Genomic DNA, 12,364 nt, shown 5'->3' on the forward strand with positions numbered 1-12,364 from the left:
CTTGGAGTCCTCGCCCCACCCTTCCTCCTGGTCCCTGGTCTCTTCTCTCCCTTAAACGCAATCTCTCTTGTTCTCTTCCCCTCCCAGGCCTTTGCCAAGCCCAGACCAAACCCCACTTTTGGAGGCTCCCTCACTCTGGAGCCCCCAGCAGCACTTCCTTTAACATCTGTGTCACCTGTAGTGTCAACCCTTCACAGTGTTCCCCAATCCTGGCCTCACCCGAGCCTTGCAGGATGGACACTGAGTGCAGGAGTCCCAGTATAGATGTCCTGTGACACTGCGCTATCTGTCCTCTGCCCCGTACTGCTGCAGGAAGTCCACACACATGCAGAAGGAGCTGGGGCTCAGACACCAGAAGCTGGTGGAAGACGCCCAGAAAAACCACAAGGTTGCAGTGAAGTTCCTGAAGGCCTCCCTGGGACGGTGCGTTCCCTCTCCAATCTTCCTTGTCGATGCCTCTGAGGAATCCAAGAATGCAAGCCCCTCGATTTCATTTTGAGATTCCCCAGTATTTAAATTAAGTTATCCCCTAATCATCAGAAACCAGAAGATCTGCAGTTCTAGTTCTGAGCTGCCACTGGTTTTTGGAAGAGGACGATGGGACACAGCAAGGCCCTGTGGTCAAGACAATGCACTCTCAGCCATGTGTCCTCCTGACCTGGCCCTGGGCGACAGGGCCTCTCCATTTACCTTTGTGGTGTTGTCGCTCATTACTTCCTGGGTGGAAGTGACCAGTGTCTAAGGCTGCCACAGCTCTCTGTAATCACCAGGTTACTCGCAGGAGTCCCTACTAAAAACGTACACCTCTCTCCAGAATTCGAGAGCGAGAGCAGAAGGAGGAGATGGAGTCCCGCGAGCAGATGAAACGGCGTATGGACGCCGTGCTGGCTCTGAAGAACAGTATCACTGCCAACCGGGTAGGCACGGTTGTGCCCCAGTGCCCGCCTCATCCAGGCGGGCACGGGCCCTGCTTCTTGAGGGCTCCCGTCAAGGGCTGACCAGCCCGCTTAGACACTCCCTGCAGGGTCACTGAGCCTCCATCACAGGCTTCCTTTCTGCCCAGGTCCAGTGAGGTTCATGTGGTCCTGGGGGTAGAGGAGAACGTGATGTGGCTCTCTCACTGGGGACACCGTCCTTCTCTGGCTGTCACAGCTCTAAATGTGACATGACCACATGCCTTCAGTACCACCACGTAGCCTAGGAGAGCACAAGGCCTTGTGCTAGGGCCGGGGCCAGGGTCAGGAAGGAAGGTGGTTCAGGGACTGGTGAGGCACAGTGCCCTAAAGGCTTAGAGGGAAGGTACTGCGGGGGGTGGGGGGGGGACCACACGCCCAGACACTCCGACAACCCCACACCGGCTCCAGGGGCCCCCAGGGCTGTGCCTTGGAGCGTTTTGGCTGTCTGCAAACTGTCTGCAGTGGGATCCCCAGGAGGTGGCATTGATCTAAGGGCACCCGTTCCAAGGACAGGTCTGCCTCTATGTGGACGGGAGCGTGTGCTGGTGCTGTGGCTTCAGTGTTCCCTCTTCCTAGGAAACACTGCGGAAGTTTCAGGCCTGGGGCCAGGCCAGGGCAGCTGTGGCTGAGCAGAAGGCCCAAGCCGAGAAGGAGGTGATCCTGGCCCAGGGCGGGGATGCATTCAAGCATCTTTCCTGTCAACGCCGGCGCCAGGAGCTGGAGGCCCAAAGACGGTGAGGGCTGGGAGACTGGGGGGCACCCCCGCCTAGGCAGTGGGTGCAGGGAGAATGGGGGCTCCACCATCACAATGAGCAAAGCTGATTGCCCAGGCCTCCCACCACAAGCTGCTGTGGGATATGGAAAGAGGGTTCCAGTACTCCCCACCTTGCTCTGGTCCCCTTCTTCACCTTGACTGAGATCCACCCTGGCCGATCACCCCAACTCCTCCCTCCATGCCCTGCTGCCAGCCCTGCCCCTCTGCCCCCTGTGCCCTTTCCAGCCCCTGGCACCACAGCCCTCTGCAGAGCCACTCTGCCCAGCTGTGGGAGTCTCTAGGAGCACACGGTCCTGGACTGGGGACTTCTTTCCTCATTTCAATCCACTTGGCTTCCTGGTGGGACAGCAGCAGGTTCCTGGGCCCTTGTGGCCCTCTCCTCCTTGGGTGCTGCCCAGGGCTTGTCCTTCACACATTGCCTTCTGGCTTCATTGTCTGGTCTCCCCAGATCAGTGCCCACTGCTGCCTCCTCCACCCCCTCCATGTGGGTGTGTTTCCAAAGAGGCCGCCTCCTGTCTGTCCTTGTACCTTGCACGCGATGCTCCAGTAATTTCCATTTAGCCCACCCTCTTGGTGCCTCTGCCTGAAGCTGTCCTCATCCTGGAGGGCCCAGCTTTTTTCTCCCCAATCCTGGACCCCTACTGGTCACTGAAGAGTCTGTGTGGTGGGGAGCATGTGATCCTTTCACCAGGGACATCGTCCTTCTCTGGCTGTCATAGCTGTGAGTGCAATACCGCTGCGCACCTGCAGTCACCACCAGGGTTTTGCTGCTGCCTGTCTGGCTGTCCACATTGTGTCTGGGCAGGCCTGGCAGTGCCCAGTGAAAAGTCACTGGGGTACATGAGTGAGTATGCGAGTGAATGAGTGTGTGAGTAAGAGTGTTGAGTGAAAAAGTGAGTGAACAAGTGTATGAGTGAATGAGTGAGTTAGTGAGCAGGTGTGTGGGCTATTGGCTGGGTGAGTGAGTGAGTGAGTGAGTGATGGGTAGATTGGGCCAGGCCAGGCAGAGAAGAACTGGACAAGGCAGGGTTGGAGTTGGAGTCTAACGTCTCTGGCCTGGCAGCCCTGCTAGGGGTCATGTGTCTTGCTCTACCTGGGGGCCAGGGTTCACCCAAGACCAAATGTTCCTGCCTCAGAGCACCACTAGGCTGAACCTGAGCTCCTGGACAGGGGCCAGAGAAGGTTGAACAAGCTAGTGGCCATCCAGGCACCAGCCTGTGGGTGCCAAGAAGTGATATGTGGCTCCTTCCCCCAGGGCCTTCGAGGAAGAGCAAAAACTCCGGAGGCAGGAGATTGTGAGTAAGATTTTAAAAGAAGAAGCCGAGGAAGAAAACCGGAAGAAGAAACAGCATCCATCACCTGCCAAAACCACTAACCGAAAGACTCTGAGAGACAAGACTTGGAGTTACATCTCCGACTTTTGTGAGGGGAAGACAAACGTCTCCACTTACACACAGGCAAGCAAGGCGCTACCTGCGGGTGCAGGTGGGATGAGCCCCAAGCCCAGTGTGAAGGAGGCCGTGCTCAGAGCTCTCAGCCTTAGCGGAGTGACTTCTCTATAGGATTGGGACAAGCCCTCACCTGTTCCGAGGTACAGAGTAGGGTCAGCCCTGTGTGGGGCCTGTGTGCCACTGAGTCCACAGCAAGCCATCACTGCTACCAGGAGTCCCTCATACCTCCTTTCACCCTGGTCTCACTCACACCAAGGGCCTGCTCTATAGGGCCTGTGTAGGCGACACCCCGGGCTGGGGATTTACTTCTAGTTCATCTTTCCCTGAGGGTGTGGGCAGGGATGGCCCCTCCTGAGTCCAGTTCCCTACATCAGCCACTGCCCCAGTCTGCCTGGTACAGCCCTTTGTGGGGTCTTCCTGTGCATCTAGTGCACCATAGAAGGCCTTTTCCTGTTTCAGGAATTTTAGGTCTGTCTGTTCCAGGCTCCCTGTGTGTCTGTGAGTCGCTCCCCTCAGCCTCGCCCCTCAAAACCCATGTTCCTGGCCCTTCCTTCACACCTTCCCTCCCTTAGGGAGTACGCCCCCAGAAGGTCACCCCACATTTCTGCACTGCAGCCTCAGCCCCTTCTGCTAGGAGCAGGTCCCATCCTCTGTCCTCCAGGCCATGGTGCCCACTGCAGGCCTGGCACAGAGCCCAAGCATTCAGATGAGGTCTGAGCCCCCAGTCAGTTCTAGGAACCCCTCCTGGGGTTCACATGGGGCTCTGCCAGGCCTGGGGGTTATCAGTGGGAATTTGAGGTAGTATACACCAGAGGAGGGGGTGGGGGGGATCATAGCACATCCACCCATCAGAATGATTTCCTATCAACAGAAATATCTGGGACTGCTTTATAAGCACAAAGCCATGAGTTCAAACCCCAGTCCCACCAAAAAAAAAAAAAAAAGAGCTGAGCATTGTAGCACAGCGTTTGGGAGGGTACAGACAGACGTGTTAAATTCTAAGTGGAAAAGTTACAAAGCTCTGTGTGCCATCCTCTCTGTAAAGAGCAGAAGAACAGGAAGAATGATGTGAGCCGTCAGAGGCCGAGTGGGCTTTCATCTCTTCCTGCCCATCTGCGCCTTCACCACGTCCACAATGACCACGTCTTGCTCATCTCTCTTCTGCCCACAGGAGTATGGAGCCACAGCACGCCCTGAGCCCTCTTGGCTCCTGACAGCCCTCTCCAGCGAGTCCGTGCAGGCCAACCTGGGGGCCAATGCAGAGGAGGAAACGCTGGCTGAGCCAGAGATCCCCGGGCTTTGGAGTGAAGACTACAAGCAGTACCAGGTGACAGCTTTCCTCTGTCAGGTCCTTGCCACACCTGGTCTGTGCCCTTCCTTGCTGTGCCTCCCTACTCAGCCACTGCCCAACCATCTCCTTCCTCCAAACCCCAGGCCCCACTCTCCTTCCCAGAGCCCCCAGGTATCTGGCCTGTTCCTGTTGATCCAAAACCCCCCTTCCCGTCACCGGGGCTTCAGTGGTCAATGACACCACACACTGCTGTGGGTGGCTAAGGACAGAAGGGCCCGAAGGTTGTCCTGCGTCAGTCTGCTTATTATCAGGGAGACATTCCTAGAAAAAGGCATGAGCTCAAACTTCCTTCAACAGCCCTTTTCAAGAAATGCATCCCATCCAGAGCACTTGCTCCTTTGGATTGCTGAGGAGAGGCACCAGCTGTGGGTCTGTCCCCCAGCTCATTCCCCTCTGCTTTGTGGGTTTCCATCGCTGCTAGGCAAATCTATTTAATTCTGCTGGTTCAGAAGAAGCAGCAGACAAGACAGGCCAGGCTGACCATTCCACTCAACCAGGAGGGAGGGAGGTGGTGGGCACAGTCAGGCACCAGGCACTTTCCACCCCAGAGAGCCAGGGGAAGACCACCTGGTGACCAGGTATGGGCAGCCAGGGTCAGAAAGAGAATCTCGGGTCTGTCTTGAAGTATAACTTTTCCAGCTGCTAGCGTCAGCTCACAGAGTGGCCGTGCATCTGGCCGAGAGCAGTTCTCACTCCTACGGCCACTCGAGAAAAGTGCTTCCTGCAGAACTTTTCAGAAACCTTCTCTCGTCCTGACCCAACGATCCAGAACATTTCCCCTGGGCCATTCCTTCCCAGAAGTCTGCCTGAGTCCTGGGTATTTCCTTTTCCTTTCATTTTTCTTTCTCTGAAACACGGGACCCTGCCAGGTCCGTGGGCCAGGATGAAGCTGGGGCCCCTTGAAGTAACTCCTGGAGTCCTTCCCTGCTCTGCTGGTGCCCACAGGCTCGGCCTTGAACCAGCATGGACCTTTGTCTTTGTGAACCTAAGGTGCCCAAGGAGGAGGTGGACCGAAAGCCCGTGGGCGGGACCAAAATGGATAAGGACATCCTGGCCCGCACCGTGGAGCAGCTGCGCAGCGGGGTGGTCCACAAGCAGGTGGTGTCCGGGCGGGAGTTCAAAGGCCGCCCCTTCAACAGCAAGCCCGAGCTCATCCACTTCAAGGTGAGCCTGCCCCACAGTCAACGAAGGTGTGACTGGGTAGTTGCCTGCGAGGCCCCTTCTACCCGGGCAGATCCCAGCATCATATGAGGCAGCCCCAGGGAGTCCAACCCCACTGACTTGCCGGCCAAGGTCACCGGGCGCAGAGGGGCAGGGTGAGGCTGAGACCGGCCACCTGCACTTCCGTTCTTTCTCCTACCCCGCTGGACCCCAGGATGCCCCTGCTGTGGGTGACAAAGTTCTTAACAAGACAGACTCCTCAGCACGCCCTTTGTGAACCCTGGGGGGCCCTCCTCAATTCAGGGGAACCCTCCCTGGGGACCTCTCCCTAGTCAGTGCAAGGTCCCAAGCAGCACCCGGAGGAAAAGTGGCAGGAAGGCCACTGCCACAGCTCCCCTGACCTGCTCTGAGGCTGCTGCCCGGGGCCTGGGCTCGTGGCGTCTCCTCCAACTTCTCCAGGACTTTGACGTTGGCAAGGTGTACAAGAAGAAGGTCACGTTGATCAACGCCACCTACACCATTAACTACTGCAAGCTGGTGGGCGTGGACGAGGACCTGCGAGACTTCATCCACATCGAGTGAGGCTCAGACTGCAGAGTTTGGGCGGAAGCCCTGGGGTCCACTTTCCGTGGAGTTTTGGGAGGTGGCTCCTCCACCCCCTCAGGTTGAGGTCATTGAGCCCAGCCCTGTCCCCCTCCGTGCACGCGCACGGCCCAGCTGCCCAACCTCCCTCTCGCTCTCACGTTGGTGAGAGGCAGCTGGCACGCCGGTCACTGCGACAAAGTCAGCCTCTGGGTTATTTTCCTCCGTGGAGACTCTGCTTTGGCGGGTTTTGGGCGTTCCTTGACAGCCCTTCGAGTCTGTCGTTTTCTGCTTTTCCATTTTATTTTGCCCCCTTTGCTGTGTTTTCTGTGGTGCTTCTCTCGGCTCCTGTTCCTCAGCACTGGCCTTGGATTTTCTTGTTGTTTTTCCTCAGTCAGGGTCTTGCTATGTAGCCCAGGCTATCCTTGAACTTGGATCCTTCTGCCTCAGCCTCCTGAGTGCCGTGCCTGGCTCACAGACAGCTTTGGAGGCCCAGGATGACTTTTTCGTGTCTCTTAGCACGGTCCGCTTGGGCAGGACGCTAACCCACCCTCTCTGCTCAGGCTCCAGGGGCGACTTTCTCCCCCCGCCCCCGCCAGCATGGCCTCCCAAGGCTGCTCCTGTGGGTGCAGCCCACAGCGCTGGCCTGGGGCTCTCGGTGCTCTCAGTGCAAGAGGACTGTCTGTCTGTCCTCTTGGGTGCCGAGTGGAAGTTGGTCATAGGACCTTTCTTTCCCTTTCCCTACAATTTTCCAGAATTGAGCTGCCCTCAAGGCTTGCCTGAGGAGTGCTCTGGAAGCTGATGTCCGCTTCCTCCCTTCTGGTCATGCTGACCCGTGTGCTCTTCGCCCGCCGTCTTCCTGGGGGTGTATACAGGGCCAGGTTGGTGGTCTCTGTTACCTCAGCTACCCCATCCCTCCTCCCCAGGCTGGATTCGAATTTCTCTCGGGACCTGGAGGGAATTTCTCGTTCCTGCCTCCTGGTTTCTGCTGCTGCCATGGTCATGATTCCCTCATAGGCTCCCCGATTTCTGCCCAGCCGCTTTCAACCTGTCCTCCTTAGGGTCCTGCTGCCCGTCCAGCTGGTTGATTTGTCTTGCTCTTATTATGCCTCTTGGAGCTGAAGGCCAGGCCTCTCCCCAAGCCCCTGCTCCTTCCAGGGAAATCTTCCCGTCACCCCGATGCCCCGGTGTTCACACTCCATCCTGCTCCTCGGGCAGCGTGCAGTGTCGCCAGCTCCCGTGTTCAGCTGTGTCTGACCAGCTGTTGGAGTTGCTGACTGTGCGTCTCGTCTCGGTGCTGTGTTTCTCATTTCTAAGCTCTCCAAGTTCCGTTTCAGATGAGCTGGCATTTCTTAACAGCGTCTTCTTCTTCTCATGTCTGCGATTCTCTATTTATGTCTTTAACCATTTTAATTACACATCTTTTAAAAGCTCCGCTTCATAGTTCTTGCCATTCCTGGAGCTGGGCCCTGCTCTTTGCTGGCTCGGTTCTCGTGTCCCGTGCTTTTGTGAAAGATCTTGGATTCCGACGCTCTCACCTTGGGACTGCTTCCTGGGGGTTCTGTGTTGTAGTCTGGCATCAAGAAAAGAAATTTTATCTTGTTCATTTCCAAACTAAGCAAATTAGGTAAGAACCCAACTTTGTGAACATAGACCTGGTGTTCACAATAGGACTTCTGTGGAGAGACTCTTCATCTCACCCAGAATCCAGTTAGCCAAGACAGACTAACTCCCAGCTCCCCTCTCTGAAGCTGGGGCTTTTTCTGGGTGACTGGGGCCCACCGCCCATCTCCCCAAGTTGTTTCTATTTTGAGGGGGGGTTTCTGGCAGTACTGGATTTTGAACTCAGGACCTTCAGATTGCTAGGCAAGCACTCTACCACTTGAGCCATGCCACCAGCCTCCACTTTGGTATTAAAATCCAGCATCTTTGGTCCCAGGCCTGGTGCATGTCCCTGGGGGAGCCAGTCCCACTGACTCCACAGCTCTCATCCCTCGGGAGTTGGCCCCCAGGACCTTGCCTCACTCGCTCACTGCTCACTCACTGGCCAGACATTCAAAGGTCACTTTAGTATGTCCTGTCCACTGAGGACTGGGGTCAGCAGAGAAACCAGCAGACCCAGAGCTGCTCGTTGGCCAGGGCATCTGAGCAGATGGGAGGGCAGGAATCCAAGGGCCCTGTGAGAGGTGCGGCGAGCACCCACCTTCCATAGTGACCTGACCACCATTGTTCTGTGGATGGTTCTGCTGACAGCTTTGACCCCCCAGGCCGCATGTCAGCCGGAATGTCCTGCGAAGTGCTGGTCACCTTCAAGCCCATGGTAAGTCACAGGGCCCCTGTTTTTGCTGTTTCATCCAAAAATGTTCAGCCTCATCCTGACATGCTAGGCGGCATTACAAGGTGGCTGTCTAGTTCACTAGCCAGCGGGTGTGGCACCTCGTGCTCTCATGCACTTGGGGCTCAGTGTGGTGTGGAACCTGTTTCCACAGACCCTGCTCACGTGAGGCCCCTCTTGAGATGCATTCTGGGAACTCCTTCCCTGGGACCCACATGGCGGGTGGCAGGCAGGCCCAGGCTCCTTAACTGGGCATTGCAGATGTTTATGGCAGTCAGGGTTGTTTTATTTTTTAGATAAATAAAGACCTGGAAGGAAATGTTTCATTCTTGGCACAGACAGGCGGATTTGCCATTCCACTGAAATGTTCGACAAAAAAATGTTCCGTAAGTTTGAAGCTGTGTGCTGGCACTTCTCCATGGCTCCAGAGGACTGTACCCCTGGAGTGTGGGTGCCGAGGGGCACGGGGCCTGAGTTCCACCACAGGCCTTGGTCTAGTGGCAGCTGAGGACAGGCCCAACCTGGGCCTTGGGTGGAAAAGGTGAGGTGTTCTGCAAAGAAGAGAGCTGGAAAATCCTAGACTAATCCTGCCCTGTGTGGGGACCAGACTCAGGGTCCGTGGGTCAGAGGAAACCTTAGGACCATCTGAGGAGACCCCAGTCCTTTCTGCAGCTCTGTGGTGTTTGAACTAAGACAATGTTGAAACATAATGAAAAGCAGAAAGAATGGTAAAATGAATCTCTGTATACCCGCCACCACAACCCGTATCGTCACACTACCACCTTTTTTTTTTTTTTTGTGGTCCTGGGGTTTGAACTCAGGTCCTACATCTTGAGGCTTTGAACCACGATCCTCCTGAACTCTGCCTCCTGAGTAGCTAGGATTAGAAGCGTGAGCCACTGGCACCGGCTTAGCTTGACTTTCTTAAAACTGGACTCAGGCGGGCACCAGTGGCTCCCACTTGTAATCCTAGCTACTCAGGAGGCAGAGGTCAGGAGGATCGTGGTTCAAAGCCAGCCCAGGCAAATAGTTCTGAAAGACCTTATCTCGAAAAAACCCTTCAAAAAAAGGGTTGGTGGAGTGGCTCAAGGTGAAGGCTCTGAGTTCAAACCCCAGTACCACCAAAAAAAAAAAAAAAATAGACTCAGACACCCTAAATTGTCCTGATCACTTCAGGAATCTACGACTTCTGGGGAGGGTTGTGTCCCTGGGTGTGCAGTAAAGGACTTGCACAAGTGCTCATTCCAGCCCTATCCATCCTACATGGAGCTGGACACAGGCTCCCCATGAGGGGGAGGGAGAACCAGGCTCCTGTGGCCCCTTGACAAGAAGGAAAAGAGCCCTTGCCTCGGGGGCACTGGATTCCCTGGGCCGAGGCGTGGTAAGGACCCCGTGCTCCTCCTGAGCACCCTGTGGCCTGGAGCAGCCACACTGGCTTACTGGTGTCCTTTGACAGCTGTCTCTTGACAAGGAGCTCATCAACTTTGGCAGCTACACAGTGGGTGAAACCACATCTCAGACCATCACTCTGACCAACACTGGGGGCCTGGGCACGACGTTCAAATTTCTTCTGGCGTCTGAGTCCTGTGAGATGGAGGACTACGAGCCCGTCCCGAAAACAGTGAGTGTGCTGCTGCTGGCTCCTGACCAGCAGCTGTGGCGACCACGGGTCCCTGTGGTTCTGCTCAGGCAAGAGCAGGGCACTGGGTCTCTCCCCTCCCTGAACACGGCCCCACAGACTGTAAAGACGGGCATTGAGAGGAGTTGTCAGCAGCAGGTCTAGGAAAGGTGAGGAGAGGGGCATCTCGCATCCTACAATGGCCGCAGGATGCCGTGTCCCTGCATGTGACAACGAGCAGCACCAGGGGACCTCCCTAGGTGTCCCTGGAGGGCAGGGTCCACGGGAAGCCTCATGACCTCACTGCACCAGCTCCCAAAGCAGACAGGGGCCTGCGTCTTTCCCAGGAAGGTGTGCAGGGGCCATGGGTGAATGTTGACAGCCTCGGGGAATCCTGGGGGTCCCACTGAGGAAAATGGCTGTCACCCCCCAGTGCATCATTGAGAGGTCATTTCGGGGGGTGCAAAGGGAACCTTACCTTTTCTCACGCACTCCTGAAGAACTCAAGCATTCTTACAAGAAACTCTGCCCCACGGTTCTGTTGGCCATGTCCGGGGATCCCAGCAAAGGCCCCCAACAGGGTCTCAGCCAGGGGAGGACAGGACCACAAGTGGCTGTGGCCACGGCAGTATGGGGAGGCAAAGGCTGCTATGGCAGGAGGGGGGGACAGATAGATGGGGGCCTGTGGGAAGGGCCTGCTCTGGGCAGGTAGGGGACAAGTTGCCCAGGGCAAGGCAGAAAGGGGACCCGACTCAGCAGCTCATGGGTGGAGTCTAAGATGGAGCTCCTGTGCCGGGGACAAGGAGGAGCAACTCTGTCCCGATATAGGAGGCAAAGGGTCAGCCTCACACCCTAGGCAAGCTGCTGCTGTGGTCCCAAAATTCAGGATAGACAGAATGAGTCATGGACAACCAAGGAGACATGTGGGGACCAGCAGCCCCCAGCCCAGACACAGTCGTGTCCTCACCTAAGCCCTCCCGACCGCAAGAGTGTCTGGTAAGAGGGTGGTAGAGACGTTGTGTTCCCTTCCAGAGCAGCCTGTTCACCTCTGATGATAAAAGTGTCTATGACAAGGTCCTTGCCAGTTTCTCTGAGCCTCCATTTGAGGGCAATGAGTCCTTGCTGGATGTCCAGAGCCGGAAGGAGTCGGACAAACAGCAGGAAGGTGAGGGACAGGGAGGCCTGTGGACGGGTGGTGGGTATTTAGCCCAAGCTCCTTCCTGCCTTGGTTCCTGAGACAGCTGGGGCACTTGGCACCCACAGAGACTGGACAGTTAGAGAGGAGGTCTGGTGTGGGCAGGAGGGCCTCTGAGGAACAGCAAACTGGGAGCCACTCTGAGATCCACAGTTTGAGCTTAGACCCTCCCACAGAGGAAGCAGAGCCCCAGTGTCTCAGCCAGGGACTGGGGGATCTGGGGCCCAGGTGATGCTGGGGAGAACCAAGACTGGTTATTTTGGAGATAAAGTCTTACCAACTATTTTCAAGGGCTGGCCTCAAACCACAATCCTCCCAATCTCAGCCTCCCAAGTAGCTAGGATTACAGGCATGAGCCCCCAGCATCCTGCAAGACTCAGTCTCTCTGTGTGGATATCCACTTGTTCCTGAGATGTGCATTGAAATGTTATCGGTTTTCCCCTTTGATTGATAACCTTCTCTGAGCCAATAACCAACTGACTGTGTGAGCATGGGTGTGTTGCTGGGCTGTCTGTTCTGATCAGTCCATTCATTTGTCCACACTTATGCGTCCTGGTTATTGTAGCCTTAGAGTAAGTCTCGAAGCTGGAAAACGTATATCACCCAACTTTGTTCTCTTTTTCAAGATAGTTTCTTTAGGTAGATTGGTTCATTGCATTTCCATAGACATTTTAGAATCAGCTTCTTGATTTTTACCCCCAAAAAGCCTAGCATGAGCCAGACACCAGTGGCTCACACCTGTAATCCTAGCTACTTAGGAGGCTGAGATCAGAAGGATTGCAGTTTGAGGCCAACCCAGGCAAATAAATTTGCAAGATTCACCCCCCCCACCCCCCACCTCAACCAATGGCCGGGTGCAGTGGTGGACGTCCATCGTCCCAGGTTGCCTGTTAATGCACTCTGACAACCTTTGACTTTTTCCACATTTTTGGTGCACTTG

At 55.9% G+C, this 12,364-nt stretch overlaps 1 protein-coding gene across 1 annotated transcript in view; it reads left to right on the plus strand.

Moving 5' to 3' along the window:
* The window catches only part of Cfap74 (cilia and flagella associated protein 74), a 50,591-nt gene that overhangs the window by 16,892 nt on the left and 21,335 nt on the right, over positions 1–12,364 (plus strand). Inside the window, exons 8-18 of the mRNA XM_074081574.1 lie at positions 313–423; positions 815–917; positions 1,533–1,690; positions 2,987–3,188; positions 4,354–4,509; positions 5,524–5,697; positions 6,154–6,272; positions 8,530–8,596; positions 8,908–8,997; positions 10,068–10,232; positions 11,262–11,394. Of these exons, the coding sequence (XP_073937675.1) occupies positions 313–423; positions 815–917; positions 1,533–1,690; positions 2,987–3,188; positions 4,354–4,509; positions 5,524–5,697; positions 6,154–6,272; positions 8,530–8,596; positions 8,908–8,997; positions 10,068–10,232; positions 11,262–11,394 (1,478 nt within the window). The remainder of the gene's footprint in view (positions 1–312; positions 424–814; positions 918–1,532; positions 1,691–2,986; positions 3,189–4,353; positions 4,510–5,523; positions 5,698–6,153; positions 6,273–8,529; positions 8,597–8,907; positions 8,998–10,067; positions 10,233–11,261; positions 11,395–12,364) is intronic.

This window comes from Castor canadensis, chromosome 7 (genome assembly GCF_047511655.1).
Source record: "Castor canadensis chromosome 7, mCasCan1.hap1v2, whole genome shotgun sequence".
NCBI lineage: Eukaryota > Metazoa > Chordata > Mammalia > Rodentia > Castoridae > Castor > Castor canadensis.